This window comes from Geospiza fortis, unplaced genomic scaffold, assembly GCF_000277835.1.
Source record: "Geospiza fortis unplaced genomic scaffold, GeoFor_1.0 scaffold41, whole genome shotgun sequence".
NCBI lineage: Eukaryota > Metazoa > Chordata > Aves > Passeriformes > Thraupidae > Geospiza > Geospiza fortis.
Genome location: NW_005054299.1, coordinates 4,345,794 through 4,363,289, shown reverse-complemented (window position 1 = coordinate 4,363,289; position 17,496 = coordinate 4,345,794). Strand labels below are relative to the sequence as shown.

At 40.5% G+C, this 17,496-nt stretch overlaps 1 protein-coding gene across 1 annotated transcript in view; it reads right to left on the bottom strand.

The window, feature by feature from the left end:
- Nucleotides 1-2,551: 2,551 nt before the first annotated feature.
- The window catches only part of LPGAT1 (lysophosphatidylglycerol acyltransferase 1), a 58,413-nt gene continuing 43,468 nt past the window's right edge, over nucleotides 2,552-17,496 (bottom strand). The window contains exons 6-7 of the mRNA XM_005416169.2: nucleotides 10,367-10,473; nucleotides 2,552-6,937 (exon numbers count right to left, since the gene is read on the bottom strand). Of these exons, the coding sequence (XP_005416226.1) occupies nucleotides 6,786-6,937; nucleotides 10,367-10,473 (259 nt within the window). The 3' untranslated portion in view covers nucleotides 2,552-6,785. The remainder of the gene's footprint in view (nucleotides 6,938-10,366; nucleotides 10,474-17,496) is intronic.

Genomic DNA, 17,496 nt, shown 5'->3' with positions numbered 1-17,496 from the left:
TGGTTTCTTTAATATAATTTATGAAAATATTGTACATAGTTGAGCAGATCTGCAGAATTATACTAGCTAACTGCAAATGAAAAAAATCTCCTCTTCAGAAGTAATTCAATATAAATTGACCTTTTTGTTTTCCTCCTTCAGGTTCTCAAGTGAGATTATAAAACACCAACTCTATTGTGGCATATAATAATGAGCCACATTTGCCATCTGATTGTAGTCTTGTAGTTTTACTGAGCAAGACCAGTGTTGCTTTTTCCCAAAGCCACACAGAAGAGCTCTACTGAGGTTACCTAATCTTTGTATAGACCCAGAGTTTGATCTTATTGATCCCTTTCACAACATCCACTTTTCTGGAACTTCCAGTTTCCCAAAGTAAACTTAAAAATCTGCATGCCACCATCCCATGGGCTCCTTGCCACCTTTAATCCAGTACCGATCTGTTCTTAGCAGCCTTTAATGCTTACACATTTACAACCAACTTGATGATTTATTTTTAAGCAAAAATATTGGCAGCCTTTATTCAGCTGCACCAGATCCCAGCACTAGCTGCTCTGAAATTCCTGATGCACCACTTCTCCAAGCCCATGGAGAAGTCTTAGTCAAACCTGGTACAAAACCACATTGACATTAGAAAGGACAATCGACCCAAGAGACTTCTTCCTTATTCCACAGAGAGCCCAAGGACATATGGGAAGTTAACAGATTCTAGCTATAGAAAAGTACTGACCAGAAAACCTCCTTTTTTCTCCCCCAGGAGACACCTTTTCTTTGCCTTTGAGATCAAAGTAACTGCAGCATGTCACACCTGACCACCTCAGGGGCCTGGTTTGTTACCTGCAGCCTTTCATTATTTTTCACAGGATGATTTTTTTTTTGTTAAATCAAGACAATTTTTTTTTTTTTTGTAAACCAGATTAGGCACTCATGACATTCAGACACCTTTTTTATTTGCTGTTTCAGCTGAAATTAGTGGTCTTTAAAACTGAAGAGCATCCTTTCAGAAAAGTTGACAGTTACAAGAACAGCAAAAATGACAATAGAGTCCTGAGAGATAAAAATTTATTTATCTGATCAGCGTGTCATGATATGGTCACAACTCATACAGCTGACATTCTTATAGCCAAGAGGGATGTTTTTTTCTTTTTAAAAATACATTTTTCTTTCCAGCAGGAAGGATTTTTTAAAAACAAACATTTCATACTAGGCAGGAATTAAAAACAATGGCTTTTTCAATATGACAACACGGCTGGTAAGCACTGGATACCCCACCAGTGTCTTAATATTCAGATTTCAAGTTTTCCCTCCCGCTCCCCAATTCCCCCCACCCCACACAGAAAAACACCACACAGAAAAACAAGACAAAACCCAGATGGGAAACAAAGAGGTAGACATCACTACAACTATGGCGCTGTTTGGGAAATTGTGCGAGATGTCTCACGGTGCTCCAAGGAGTTCCTTTTCCCTTCATTAGACATTGCAGAACTGGGCCCCAGCACTGAACTCCAGAGGTGACAGGAGCCAAGAGGTGCCAGGGCTGCAGAATAGGTCGGGCTGTCCCACCTGGCAATGCTCTGCCCAGCTGGAGTTGCTTAAAAACAGATCCCTCATTAAAACTATGGATCTCACAATGACAACAGCCTTTCCCCAACAAGGCTGGAGTCACATCCTTCTAGGAGGCAAACCAGGCTCAAGGGGGCTCAGGTTCTGCTCTTGGCATGCCCTCAGCTCTCAGAAACTTTAAGAAGACTCATTGATACAGTGACTTGCAGAGGAACTCTGCAGCTGGGCACTGGCACAGTAGTGAGGGCTGCAGAAGCTGCTGTCCCCTCTCTCCCCTACTGCTCCACTCCTCCTCTTGCCACCTCTGGCACTGAAACATCTGTCTCTGTGTCCTTCCTAATAAACAATGTTATCTGTCACAAATTAACGCTGCAGCTGTACAGTGAACCAAAGAGTTATTTTACTATTTGTTGTGTTTATGGTAAGCACAGTAAAGGTTGTGTATCCATTAGTGATAAGCACAATAAATACAACCATCAAAGAAAATCTTCTCATCTATTAAGGATCAGAAGCATCTGAAATAGTCTTGAAAAAAAATCAACTACATTTTTGCCACAGCAAAAAAACCAAAACAAAAACCAAAATAAAAAACCCAACCCAAAACAAACAAACAAACCAACAAACCACCCAAAACCAAAACCAACCAACCAACCAAAAACCCCAAAAAACCAAAACAAAACCAACAAAAAAAACCCAGCCCAGGGAAAAGAAAGAGAAACACTGCTTCTGGTATCTTTCTACATTTCTGAAAGACATCTTGGCTGCTGGAAAGATTTTATAAAAAAATACCCAGTGGAATAAATTCAGCAAAATAATTCCAAACATCACCAGCCCTTCACAAAACCACTGACAGTCACTCCAGGTTTCCACATTTTATCACACAACACAAAAATGCAGGAAACAGAGAAGGGAAGGAGAAAACTGGAGGTGAAGATAACTGCTATAAAAAAACCCCTGTTCATCATACAGTATGAACATCATGGTGAAGTAATTTAAGTAACTAACTCATTTTAATAGGACAGTTGTTCAGTGAATAATTACTTCACTATCTCATGATAAAATAAAAGGTCTGATTTTAAAATGCATAGAATCCTTCCAATGATGACTTCTATCACAGCCAGGCAGTCTACAGCCCTTACAGAAAAAGCAGAGTTGCTCAGAAGCATTTCTAATGTATGCAGACATTTTAAACCAGAGTATGGTTTCCATTTTGCTCTTCCCATTTATTTTTAAAAGAAGTGTAAAAACTATCAAGTATGCAATTTTGCAAAATAACCCTTTATTTCATATGGCTCCATTATTTCCAAAAAATACAGAACCCCAGATGTATAACTGTTTTGTGTGATTGTATCAGATCACCACAAAATCTTCAGCTGACTGTCAAGAGAATGCATCCAAGCCTGGGCTCGTGGTTTGGAAATCCCAGTTTTAGGTACCTTTGGTCCCAAAATTTATGTCAAGGCAAAGCGGAGCAGTTGAATCCTGTCACACACAGTGATCGGTATCTGTTATTATGTTGTACAAACAGGTGAGAAAAGTTAACAGCACTTTATGGCAGTGTCACACAAAGAAACGTTCTATCATCTGCAAGCCAAGTGAACAAGAACAGTACCACAGTGATCGCTTTATTTTTACTGCAAGAAGATGCACCTTATTTGTGATGCTGGGGGAGGAGGGAGAGGGAAGCTTTTCATTTTCCAGGAAATCAAAGTAAACTGAAATTTCACTTTTCAACATCTGGTGATAGCAACTTTAAAAAAGGAAAAAAAAAAAGAAGAAAAAGAGACACCACTATTGCAAGATTCAACAGAACCACATGTGGAACCCAAGTGAGACTGAAATGACAGTGCACTCAGCCCAGGGCACTGAGGAAACTGCTTGGTGCGGATGGACAGGTGCTCTTCACATCATGGGATTCACAGAGCAGCAAAGCTAAACCATGAGGACTGACACAACTTCAACTCTAACAACCTCTTTATGAACAATTAAACATAGAAATGTGGAGATGTTTTATGGGCAACCCTGGCAGAGAACCATCTTTATTCTTATTATTATTATTAGCAATGCACTCAAATTGCTCTGTTCTCACTTCTGTGTGCAACAGCTTTCTGTTGGAATTTTTTCTGTGAATTTTTCATTTTTGATAATTTTACACATTTTCCCATTATTTCCCCCTCATTATAAACTCAATGTGATAATAATTTGTGATCAACTGTACAGTTCATTCATGTTTCTATCAAAACACATTTTGAACTCTCCAGAGGAGGCAACCCATGAATGGTGCAGCAAAATGCCCATTACATCCAGAACTGCAGTCAACTGCCAGAAGGTAGAACCGAACTGAGGCAGACAGGAATTTGTGTTTTACAGACTCACCTGCTAAGCTCCAGACAGTCTGGACCAGCATGGTATTTTTAGCACTGGATTTCCTACATATTGTATCCATTTTACATTCTTCCCTTCATAGCAAAACTTATTTTATCCAATTTATTGTCTTTCATGAAGCAGCATCCAGGATCATGCTGGGAGGCTCCTCTGGTGTTGCTTTCCAACAATTTCATCCCGGTGTCACCCACAGCAACTTGGCCATACAGAGCTGTGGTGTCAGGCACTCTTCACATTTCCCAGTGCAGGCAGGAGAGAAGCCTGGGACATGACATTGTTTCCACACCCCACTGAAACAACAACCAGTGCTTGGAAACAAACCTCTTGTAAGAGTAAGAACTACAGAGGAACAAAGTGAAAATGAACATGACCCGATCAATCAAACGCTTGTCTGAAACATTACTGCACAGTGCTAATTTCTTGAGGCAGCACGTGAACACTTGCTATTGACTGCAACCCACTGGGAAAATAAAAATACTGCATTTGACAAAACAAGATGCTCTTACATGGAGTTCACAGGGTCTATAAGGAACAATCTCCTGATGTGAGCAACTGCTGTGTATTCTGCTTATATAAACTTCCCTTTTTGCATCAGTCCAGTCTGTCCTAGCTCAAAATAAAATGAGCTGTACTCTGGGCATCTCTGTGGTTCTGATCAAACTACATGGGGGAGGACAGCAAGTGAGTAGCTTGCCACCTGCCTTTTGGAGTTGAAAGAGTCAGTCCCACGGGCAGCAGAAATAACCACTGACACGTAACAGTGCTGGGCTGCCCCAACACCTCCCTGTCAAATGGCAGATTAAATACATTCATTCCATCAGCTGAACTTTAGCAAGAACAACACGAAACAACAAATACTCCACGGACTCCTTTTTGTATCACGGCATACCTACCTCTTTTTAATGGTTACACCAGAATTCAGGTGCAGAGATGGTATTTATAAACAGCATCTTGCCTCAAACATGAAGCTATTAGCAACCACTGTACTTTACCTCCAGCCTCCTGTGGAGTCAGGGGAGGAGCACACACTTCAGGGGACCTTACTGTGGTGTCATTTTGCATCCATCCCCACTGAGCAACCACTGCTGCATGGGGAGGAGCGGGGATGGCATAACTGACAAAGTATTTTTCCACAAAGCCAGGGGAAATTGGCACTGCCTCGTGTTTTGGTATGCTCTTTGCCTCCCCACAGAAAGGGAACACTGGCAAGGTTTTGTATTCTGCACACCACCTCCTGTGATTCATGTAGCAGCAGAGGGAGACAGAAGGGGAATCAATATTGCTAGCTCAGAGCCAAAACTACTGAGGGCTTACTTTGTTCTCAACAAAATTACTCTGTAGAAGGCAGTATGCCAACATCTGAAATTCTGGCTACCCTGCCTGTATTTAGAGAGATTAGTTTTATTTTAGGAACTGTTCTCGCAAATCTGTGCATAATCACATAAACACAATGCCAACCAGACCTGCCAGAAGTAAGGCTGTACATCACCGACATCCTTTCAAAAGGATCCTGCTCTACACATCTGAAAGTGTCCTCTGTTCCCATCTGCCCTTCAGTTCAACCCCTCCTTATTCCAGTAAGATTTTAGCAGTAAGATTTTGGTGGTGAGCTAATTAATACTGCCCTCCATGTAGTTATTCAGAATATTTACCATACTTATTTTTTCAGTAGTATCTTCCTACAGATTTATGATAGCAATTATACCTATTTTTTCTTTTTACGAAACTAGTTTTTCTTCTATTACTCCTTAGCAAAACATTAAGATGGTTGGCATTTAATTATTGAAACTCTCCCACAAGTATATTTAGCACTGTTGCAACTAGCAGGGAGAAAAAGGCCTCTATAAACCACTCCAAGGTCACCTTGGTTGGACTGCAGTATACAAAATACAAAGGTGGCTAAAAATCACCAGCAGCACCAGCAGACCTTCAGAAACAGCTAGAATTGCTCTGCCTTCCAACGTGTGACAAACAAAGCTTCCCTCTGTTCCCTATGTTCTATGTCTTTCCTTCACTGACTTTTCACCTTTGAAAGTGCATTTTCAAAACTGATGGTGAGGGTTTAGCTGCATTCTGAGCAAAAAGGGAATTTAACCGAGTGACTTTGTATTTTCCAAGTTTCCCTATAACATGAGACACTGGCAGCACATGGAACTTGGAGAGCTGATGGCAAGACCACAGCAGGGATGGGCTGATTCATCCCACGTGGACAGCTTTTAATCACACTGTGATGCTGCAATGCTTGTTTGAGGACCAGTGCCTCAGAGGAGAGGACAGACCTGACACCAGATCTTATTTGGGTGTTGGGTTCAGATCGATGTGTCTGCTACAACTACTGCTGACTGCGTAGCCACAAAGACACCTCCACAGCTCTGCTGAGGATTCTGCCTCCAGCACAATGAGCTGCAGTAAAGTACACGTTGTGCAAATGAGGAATCTCTACCACACCAATGCCGTACACACTACTGAAGAGACAAGTTGCTGAATTTTCTGAGCTCTAACTACAATGCCAAGAAATACTTGTGGTGACAAAGCTTTCTTGTCACAGACATTCTTCTACGGTGGTTGTACGATTGCACCTTTTGTCCAAATGCTGAATTTGCTTAAGTGTGGGTGAGAGTATACATTTTTAAAAATACAGACAATTCTTAAAATAATACATCATCAGGTCACTATGTTACTGATCTTCACTTTTAGTGGAGTTTAAAATTCCCCCAAAGAGAGGTAAAAGTCCATCCAGTATTTTCCTTTACTCTTGAATATTCACATTTGCACATACAACATGATACTCATTTGCAAGAGCCTGGATTCCCATTGTGTCCTCAGGTCCCATTCCACTTTTAAAATAGGCAATGGTACAAATACTGAAAGAGGCAGTACCACATCCCTCCTGACAAAAATGCAAATGATTGTATGGCAACCAGCCACAGGTTACTGAGGGTCATCTCCCGAGAAATCGCTTTTGTCTGACCCTGGGGTGGTGGAAAAGCTCCTGCAAGAGAAAAGAAAACACACTTAGTGCTTTGCACAGAGATGACAGCCTTAATGCACCACTTCATCGCTTCTCTACTGCTTGTCCCAGCAATGGCGCCCACACAAAATTAACTGGGTACTGCTCTATGCTCTAATGCTGTCCAATTTATGAAAGATTCTCCAGAAGCCTTCAAGAAAATAAAAAACCCCAAACCAAAACACAACCCCTTAATTAATAAGAGCAATTTTGATTTCCTTATAAATTTCAAGCATCAACCTGAAAGCATTCCTTAGAAGCTGCTGACACTGTACTCAACCTTTGCAGAGAAATCCAACTATCAGCTAAGTTTTGTGCTATTTTTGAAGTTCTATTAGTACCTCCATGATCAAACTGAAGGGATGCCATATTAAACCCTACAGCTGTTTGGGGGTGATACTGTATACTGTGAAGAAGCAACACACATATGTTCTTGAGGTTCCTCTTGGAAAGGTAAATACACACACACCACCCCTTCTTTAAAGAACAGTTCCCACATATTGTTTGAACACTCAGTCATACTGACTAAGGAAACATTATCATTTACCACAGAGTTTTCCAGAAATTCTTTACTGAAACCCTTGCTTAGATGGGAAAGACTGGAAGAGATTCATCTGACAATAAAATTTGGTTTTTCCATACTTTGACTTTTTCTGACTTGCAACACTAAATTAAATGTGCCTGAATACATCAGAGCTTTATGGCTATAAGCAAACTATTTGCATATATTTAGATCAGCATATTAAATCATCTGTGTTACATTGTACTCAGATGCACAAAGACTTGATGACATAAAGCACTTTCATTGCTGTAATCCTGAACAGGGGATATAAAATTCTGAATACACCAAAGATGATGTACTTGCTGCAGCATTATGGAGTCTCAACTTCTCTCAGAAGAAAATGAAATTAATGATTCAAAGAGTAAAGATGCAGCAATGTCAATTTTTAATCTTGGGAACCACACAATTTGGGCAATTAGATACCATCAGCAGCTTATCTCTGTGCTTCACATTTGCAATCACTGGAGGAACTGCAATCAAGCATTTGAGACAAAGATTTTCTTCCTGCATGAATGCCCTTAATTAAAAAAAAAAAAAAGTAAACAAGGAAAAAGCCTAAAAACATCCTTGATGAGCCCCATCCACCTCTCCCTGACAGGTATTTCACACTTGTGCAGATTTGCCACATTATTACTCTCCAGTAACTCACAGCTAAGCTTCTATCTGTCCACTCTAGGCTAGATTTGTTCTTCCATGGTCCATTTGTTTTTCTGTACCAACACTGACCTCTGCTTTGAATACTTTTTCCCTGCTAGGTACAGAGAGCTGTCTCCTCCCCCTCTCCCTCCCAAGCCAGCTCTGACCCTTCCCTTTCCCAGCTGAGACAAGCCAAGTACTTTTAGTTGTCCTTCACAGAAACAACTCCACCTTCCCTTAATGTCAGCTCTGATTACCTGTCCCTCTTCCCAGTTCCATTTGTATTCCCTGACAGAGAGAAGGGACAGTATGCAGGATTTCCAGATGAGGTTTCCAATCTGGCACAACAAGGAGTGTTTCCATAGCATTAGGGAAGCCATTCCTTACTTTTTTCATCACCTCACACCACAGGGAATGAGGAGCACAATGACTTCAGTAGTACACCATCACTCTTTTCCAACTGCTCCTAGCTTATGGCTGGGGTTTTCTCCTTAATTGGTCCCCAAGTGTTTTTGTCCTGCTAAATGCAATCTCACTTGTGTTACTGAAGGCTTCAAGGTTGTCTTGCTGAAGAGTTCAGAGAAAACAAGAACTTGGCAATACAAGTTTTCCACTAACTGCCTAAAACAGGAGTCTGTTACCTACAGCTATTAACTTGAAATGGTTCTAATTTTATAAATGAAATGTGTAAAATGCACCTGTAAAAATTATGGGATTAGCTTCATGTCAAATTTTAGGCATATTTTTCTTTTGGTTTGGATTTCCAGAGGTCTAATATTACAGATGATTTAAGTTCTTGACACTTAAGAATACACCAAAATGGAGAAAGAAACAAAGCCCAGAGCACCTTTCTCTTCCCAAATAAAAATAAGCCAAGAAACGTATTCTTGGCTTAGTCAATGCAACCTTTTAAAGTTTCATGGAGCGTTAAATGTTACTCCAGCTTTTTGAAGTAAGCTTTATTAAGAAAGAGAAGTTCCTAAGCAGTGTGTATTGTAAAATAATATAATGATGATCATGATAACAGTAATAATGATTAATTATAACATAAACAGCCCTAAGTCTTAAAACCACACCTGCTTGTGACCATGTGCCAAGTACAAAGCTGGCTCTTGAGCAGCCTCAGGGACTCCCCTCAGAGTCAACCCCAGGATCTTTCCAAGGGGTTTCCAAAAACTGTAGCAGCACTTTTTCAGTAGGCCAACTAAAGCAATGCAAGCAAGTTCTCAAAAAGTATAAAAGCCAGTAACCTTAAATTATACTAATTTATGCCTTAATAAGGTCCTATGTCACAGCATTTACATTTAAAACATGTCTTTATTAATTCATACTGATTGCACTGGCAAATTATTACCAATTATGCTATTTTGGAAGTGCATTTTAATGAATAAATCTGATTATATTAATTATACTCAGAAATTCTGGACTAGTTAGATTTTATGGGTATGACTTATTTCAATAGCATAAAATAATGTCACAAACCCAAGAATTCTTTACAATGTATTTGCTACACTTGTATTTTAAAAGATATTCACAAAGTTATTTGTCTAATAAAGTCCAATATATGCATTTGGATGAGATTTATATAGCAGAGTCTGAACTCTGCCATCAATGGTGGCTGAGTGACAACAACATTTCATAAAAAGAAATACAACTCTAGGTTGTTAAAGAATTCTATTAATCTCTTTAAGCACTTGGATTGACAAATTAAGTACTCAAAAGTAAATTAAAGCAGATTTTGCAATAAATCATCTCACAGAAGAAGCATCTTCTTTTAACACAGTCACCCAGGAATACTAAACTCAGCTGATTTGAGACACTGAGCACTTCCCATCAACAACTGTGATGCACAGGGCTGCAGATCACAGCTCCAGAGAATGTGTGCCATGTAATTCTCACAGGTCCTTCCAATTATACTTCTATCATGGATCTTTGCCATGAAGTCCCATAGTAGCACATTTCACAGCTGAACTGTGCTTTTTGACAGCTCCCAAACACTATTCTACTTCTAATGTTGTCCAGGTAATTTACCTTTCCTAGATAATTCTTTATCATACTTTTTGCCACATAAAAAGCAGTAATAGTAGCAATAATTGTAATAGCAATAATTGTATCACACATGTGAAGGAATTACACATTCCTAAACAATTCTGAGATCCTTGTAAGTAAAGTCATTAGCAAAGCACAGTTCTCTCTGCTAGGTAGCATCCTACCTGTTTCATAGAAATGTGTCAAGAGGTCCTCCTTTTCAATGAATCGTTGATACAGCCAGTTTGTGAGAGCTTCAGGCTCTGCAGGTACATCCTTCACTGGAAAAATCCTATCAAAGAAACAAACACAAATTAAACCTAGCAAACGTATTCTGCATGTGGAGAACAAAACTCTTCTGCCCCAGCCCACCACAAAACAGAGAGAACAAGACTTTTGTATAAATCTAACTCCATGATTTGCACTCTCTCCAACTCAGATCCCAGAGGCATTAAGGGTACAAGAGTGGGAAACTCCAGGCTGCCATCCAGAACCACACAGAAGACACTGGCATCAGTCTCCACCAAATGCTGCACTACAGCTTTTGATAAAAACTACTAAGGCACTGGTTTGTTCTTTTTTTAATAGAATACCACCACACTATATTACTATTCCCTAAGAAGAATACAAACCAAGTGGAATGAAAGAAATAAAAAAATGAGAAAGTTAATTCACAGCTTTGAAGAAACAATTCAGCAGGCAAAAGCCACATAATGACATCACTATGCACCAACAGCTCTTCCTCATCCCAGAAAACAAGCCCTCTGTACTTTTCAAAGGATGCTGGCAGCTTTCTCTGAAATTTACAAGGCACACTTTACACTGACAACTGACCCTGCACTCAAATATTGCTGCTCTGTTTTAAAAACACCAATGGGAGAACTGCTAGTGTTTTGGTACTTCTATGCTGAATAATAGGTGGCTCAGACAAACAGACACCCAGAGCAGAATTCAATGTGGTACACACATCCTGAAACTCCCAAATAACCCACCACACCTCACTGGATTATTTCAAAATCGGATTTCCAATCCCACAGTAAGTGTGAAACCTCCTCAGCAGACCCTCAGTGCCTTTTGATATATACAAGAACTTACACATCCACCGTGTTGTACTGGCATGCCAAGGCAGGAGAGATTTGTGTATCAGGCTAACCTGAAAAATTCACACTCTGAAATGCAAAGCCTTTACTGTAGGTTTCTCTTTCCAGGTGAGCTCCCACTTAGCTTCTCATTTACACCATGCTTCTATTTTCATTAGTCAATTTTCATTTCATTTTCAACACAGTCTTTCTCAACTGATCATACTGCAAAGAATTGGAAGTAACACCACAATCATCTGGGAACGTCAGAGTAAGAAAATAAGGCACTTCTGAAGAATGCTTTTGTTGCTGTTACAGTTTTCAACATCTCTGCCAGCTTTGTTCATTTGTCATTTGTCCTTCCTCCTTTCAGTCTGATGCATGGAAAAATAAGCTGGAAGTGGGGGAGTGAAGCAGCCATCATTGCTCTAAGGAGTGAATTACAAACCACAGTGCTTTGGCATACAGAGACAACTTCAATAAAAGAAGATGAATGATTTTATTTACACACTATGGTATCACCATTAACTCAGCTATCTCTGTAGCCTTTGGAGTAACTCTACCTACACCCTCCTGGCACTGTGGAGTTCTCTATGCTCCAGTAAAGCCAGTCTTGGTAACCAGAAATTAGCAACTGTTATCTCAGATAAAACAGAGTTTGAAGGAAAGTCTTTGCCCAAAGACAAATGTTATGAAATGGTGCTTCAGTAATCAGCTCAAGTTTTCAGTCTGCATATTAGGAACAAAGACAAATAAAGAACTATTTTATCTTGAAGCCCAGATGCTATACAGCAGGTTAAAATTAAACCACCTAGCAGCAAGTAACAAACACCCACAGAGCAAGGCCCATTTTGCTGAGGGCAGAACACTTACAAAGACTTACTCTGTGTCCCCAAACACAACTGGACTGCCAAGCACTATTTTTACTCTCTTCTGCTGAGCTGCTGTGAAGAGATAAAAGGCTCAGCAACTGAATATTGTGTTTCACAGAGAATTTTTGAAGGACAGATGCTTGCTTACCCAGGTTTTAAGAGGGTTCACAGCTAAGAGAACGCGTGTAGCCTCAGGACAGAAGTGTAGGGGTTACCTGGCTTCACCAGCAGTCTCCATTGTAGACTAAGATATTCTTCACCTCTGCCTTCACTTCTCCCTGACCTAATGGATAACAACTCTGTTTTGTCAAGAACATTCTTCCTAATCTGGAAACAGCACAGGATCTTGCAAGATACCTGTTAAAGACAATTTGTGAGCTGGCACTTTAATGGAGCAGTGCAGTAGCACAGGTGATACCAGCGCTGTGAGAGACTAATGGAAGCACTGCACACCACTTCCCTGCTTGAATCCACCCAGGCTCTTGTGTGGATCAATAATGCTGCCAGAATGCTTCAATCTCTGGAGATAAACTCTGCTGCTTTGAAGTCTGAGAAGCAGCCACTGCTACACCCAGACTGAACAAACATTAACAGACTGAAAAACAACTGGTTTTCCAGCAATGCTACACTGGCTGCCACAACTCAGCAATGGTAAGTGCTGGTCTATTTAGAAGCATTTTCAAATATATTTTTAGATTATCCAGAGTTATTTTTACCAGCAGAACATTCTTACTAATGACTAATCTAAATTAGAGATTAAATATTCTTAAAAAAATCCTCAAACTCTGGAAAGAAGCCATTTCTGTACTCAATAAGGCAAATCTAACCCCCCCTATATTTAAACTAAACATACTGCTAATGCCATGGGTCTCTGCCCATCAGATGGCATCTGTGTTTTACAAGAACACTCTCTTGAAGGAGACTGCGTTCAGGAAGGTGAGGGAGCAAGTCTACTGTTACAAAACTCCCCACACAGGCAATCCAAAAGAACAGCAGAGAGCCACTGCTCTGACAGGAACAGGGTCAAACCCAACCACTGGATGCTGGCATCTGCCAGGTCCAGTGTTAAAAGATGCAGAAAAAAGCTCCTTATTTTCAGTGAGATATGGAAACAAGTGTCCATGTGGTCAGGCATGAGCATCACCTTGGCTCTACCCCACCTTTGGGAGTTTGCTCATCCCCTCAGGGGAATAAAATATCATTGCACAGAACTGCCAAGGCAAGGAAAAATGTCAACATGTAACATCTGAAGCCCCTGGAGTCTCTGGGGCAGTGGGATCTTTCTAGCTTTTGGGCAAAACTAACTTCACATTCATTAAAGTAAGAGCATCTTTATTCCTGGTGTGGCAAACAAGGAATTTCATAGGACTGGATAAGAGCTTGACCAGAAAATCGAAGCAGAATGGAAATACCTTTTTTTGCTTCTCATCACTGGAACAGCTGATTTTCTGTCCCCAGGAAAAGTGGGGAAGGGGCTAAAAGCAGTGGCAGCATAGGCTGCACCCTGGGAAGTGAAACGTGGTGGTGGAAATAAAGACACATTTCAATGGGAATCTGCAAAGAATCTTTTTCCAGTAATGAAGCATCACCTTGCAACTGGAGGTGGCTGCAGCTGCAGGAACAGTCTGGGTACCTGACTGAGGGACGGCCGCTTCCTAAACTGCTACACACATTTGTGGCCATGTCCCAAACCAGATTCTATTAGAATAAATGACAGTCCAGGGGGAAAAAAAGGATTTTAAAAATCAGGAGATCTAACTGCCAAAGACATGCTGGCATATGTGAGAATTGGCTACTGATAGGCTGGTTTCTCAGAAGACACCACAGGATTTTCAGAAATATTGCATATTTAGAAAATTTATCTCTTTTAAGTTGTCCTTACTGAAGAAACAACCTCTGATTCTGTATTTAAATTCTGAAATTCATGGCTACCACTTCAAGTACTAACTGCCTTTTATCACCTGTCCTACCCTGAACTGAAGTCCTGTATTACTTGCTACTCCATTTAAGTGTGATATTATTTGCTGCTTTAATGGCTCTAAATAAATCCAGGACCGTGGAGGCTGTTGGTAGATGTCAGGCACAACCAAAAATAAGTTACTTGCGTATAAAAGTGCATTAAAATACACTGCCAAACGGGATGCCCTTCTGCAACATTCATTCAGCAACCACAATGCATTTCATCTTATTTATAGCTCGGAGCTTGGCTTATTTCAATAGATCTGTATCAATGCAGACACAAAAATAGAACTTGCTCAGCAGCTGACAGCTTGTTTCAGCAGTGGCACAGCACAAAGGCTGCTATGGGAGGAAAGGGGACAGAGCTGGGAGCAGCCTGCGTGACACTGCCACGCACGGCCAGCCCTGCGTCACAGCTGACTCAGGCTGGCTCTGACGTCAGGGCTGCTGCACACAGCCACTGTCACACAGCCCAAAGGTGGCATGGGAGCATCCAAGGGCTTCACCCTGCAGGAAACCAAGGCAAAAAACCCAGCCTCACACTATCCCTGACTGAGGGGACGCTAAGCACCGAGCCAGCTTCACAGCCAGGGGGGTTTGTATTTGCAGATCTCAGGTTCTGCCAACAGAACTGCAGCACACAAGAAATCATTGCTGGAGAGACTTGGTGTTCAGCTAAGAAACACCAAGCCAATCAAACTAAACAAGTGCCTGGTGTGAAATGAAAGGAAATAAACCCCAAACCTGACTCATGGCACAGAAATGGTGGGAGCTGAGAATGGCAGCCAGTCCGTGGCCTTGCTACATGGACACCAAAGCACTCGGCTTATTTCTGCTGAGAGGAATTGTAGTGAGTCTGGACTTACAGGCAACACACCACACAAGGACCCAAGCATAAACCTAAACTATTTGAGAAGAGCAAACAAACCTTTCCAATAGACTCATGACAAGGCAGGTCTTACAGTGATGCCTCTAGTTTGACATGCCTTGCACCAGATGGATTGACATCTCCCACAAAAATCCCAGTGCCATTTGGCCTGGAGGAAGTTCATCAGATATTTTCTTGAGTATTATATTTTAGACAGCAAACTGAGTTTTGCAGCACTTTCCAGTAAGTTATGAGGAAAGTCAGTCAGGGTCAAAAAGCTATTCAATAGATGGGTAAAGTTCTCACACCTTGTGTTTTTAGATCCAAACGTGGTAACTGTTCTTTTTTCTACGGAGGTTTCTTTTGACATTCTGAGGAAAATCAGGCCACAGCTTTGCCTAATTATGAACTTCTGAAAATGGTGTCATTTGTACTGAAAATTGAAGTTTGAAAAGCAAGGTTCAACTCATTATCAAAATTGAGCTTTCAAAAAAAAAAAAAAAAGATTACTGGATTAAACCAAGCCTTCTCTGCCATTTCCACCAGTCAGAAAAGCACCTAAAAATTATAACATAAGGCTCCTTGCTGTGTTCTCTTCTGTTGCTCCCAGAGCTGGATGAGAAAGAAATAATCCTGCAGCAAAGGCCCCGGCTATGAGAAAAGGCAACCACCAGATTTTAAAGTCCGTAAAGCAGAAAGAGACAGGTGGTGATCCAGGGGCACAGCAGAAGGGACTGACTGAGCCACCAGAACAAAAGTAGCTCTGCAGTCTCTTCTGCTCCAGTTTGAGCGGCACAGAAAATGCTCCTTTTGTCCCCACTGCTGTCATACATCAATACCTCGCTCTGGACTACTCTAAAAGGGAATAAGCATGTTTAAATCCTGATTCTTCTTTCATACAACACAGATGGCACTTGGACAAAACTATTCTTCGCTTTTTCCAAAGGGGTGCTTTTTTCCCCCCCCTATAACTCAGTTAAAAGAAACTACAGATAAACTATTGTGCTCTCTTCCCAGTTATTTCAAACTTACTCTTTAAATTTATTTCAAATGTTATCTCCCAAGACAAATTACAAAAAATGAGTAAGATTTTATTGCACTTAATGCCGGAAAGTATAACACCAGTACAGACAGACTTGATGTACATTTAAAGAAAATTTCAGAGGACACCCATGTGCCCACCTGCACCCATCTCAGAGTGCAGGGGCCGTGTGCCTCAAGAACTATCAGGACTGGAAGACAGAACAAGCTCCAGCCAAACCCAAGACACTCTGGGCTCATTTCAGACCCATCACACCCTGTGCTCAGCCAGGAAGAGATAGTGCATGGATTTCCATTTGGGACACACTTCAACTGTTTGTTACAGGGTCAGCCATGACAAACAGAGCTTATTAAAAACATACAGAAAGCAGTCAAACAGAGAGGCTGGGCTTGCCCCTGTTTAACCCAGTGACTTAGACCTTACACCCCCACCAAAAAAATTTATATTATTCTTAGAATTTCAGTACTACAAGAACTTAAACATTCAAGTTCAATGCAAAAAAGGTTGCATCATATTTATGCCTGTGATCAAAGATAGGTCTGAATATACATTTAGAAGCAGGAAATGAATTCAACTTATGTTAACTTACTATTGTTTTCAAAGAAAGTATTTTTGGAAATATTTTTCAGAAGAATTCTAAATACATTCAACTTGCAATTATCCCAGAGATCTGACAGAGTACTAAGGTGACCTGAATAAAGGACAACAGATATAATGCTATCTTATATAAATTAGGGTGTAAGTATGCTCACCTTCAGGGAAACTTGGAAGGCAGCTTGCTATAAAAAGTAAGGACAGATTTAAACACGGCTGTGGAAAGGAGCTCCTGTACTCTGCATCACACAACACTGACACAGCTGTGATGATGGAGAAGGTCATTCCCACTTAACTGCCACCCAGGGGATCCACACAAGAATACTTGAAAGCTTTCTATAAAAAAAGCTCTCCAAATAATCAAGAGGGAGTAAGACAAAATAATGTGATTTTGGGATAAAATGCAACAATTTACTTAGTAGAGGAAAAGTGTTAAAATACTCCTGGAGTGACTTGGAACTCACTGTAAACTAAAAGCAAAATTCAACTTCTCTTCATCAGTTTAGGTCTTGAGACAAAGAACTGCTGAGGAGAAAAGTTTTAATAGTCTGCCATCCCAGCTGTGAATGAGAGTTGTAACTTTTTCAAGCTGCTTTTTCAAGTTGCTTTCCTCAACTACCTGAAAGTATTATTTGAGTAAAAAAGCTGGCATTTCTTTGTCAGAAAGTTAAACAGAATATTTTTTTAGGAAATCTGTTTACTTAACAACAGTGATTTTTAATCAGTTGTCATTACTAAAAAGCAAAATTTTAAAAATTCAAGTTTACCAGCACCTTAACACTAAAGTGAAAAAGATGACCTAGCCTTCAGATATATTCCTCAAAACTCTATTCAACCACAGGACATTAGTCCAAAACTTAAATGTCTGTCCTAAGATACAGAATAGTCACTGAACTTAAAA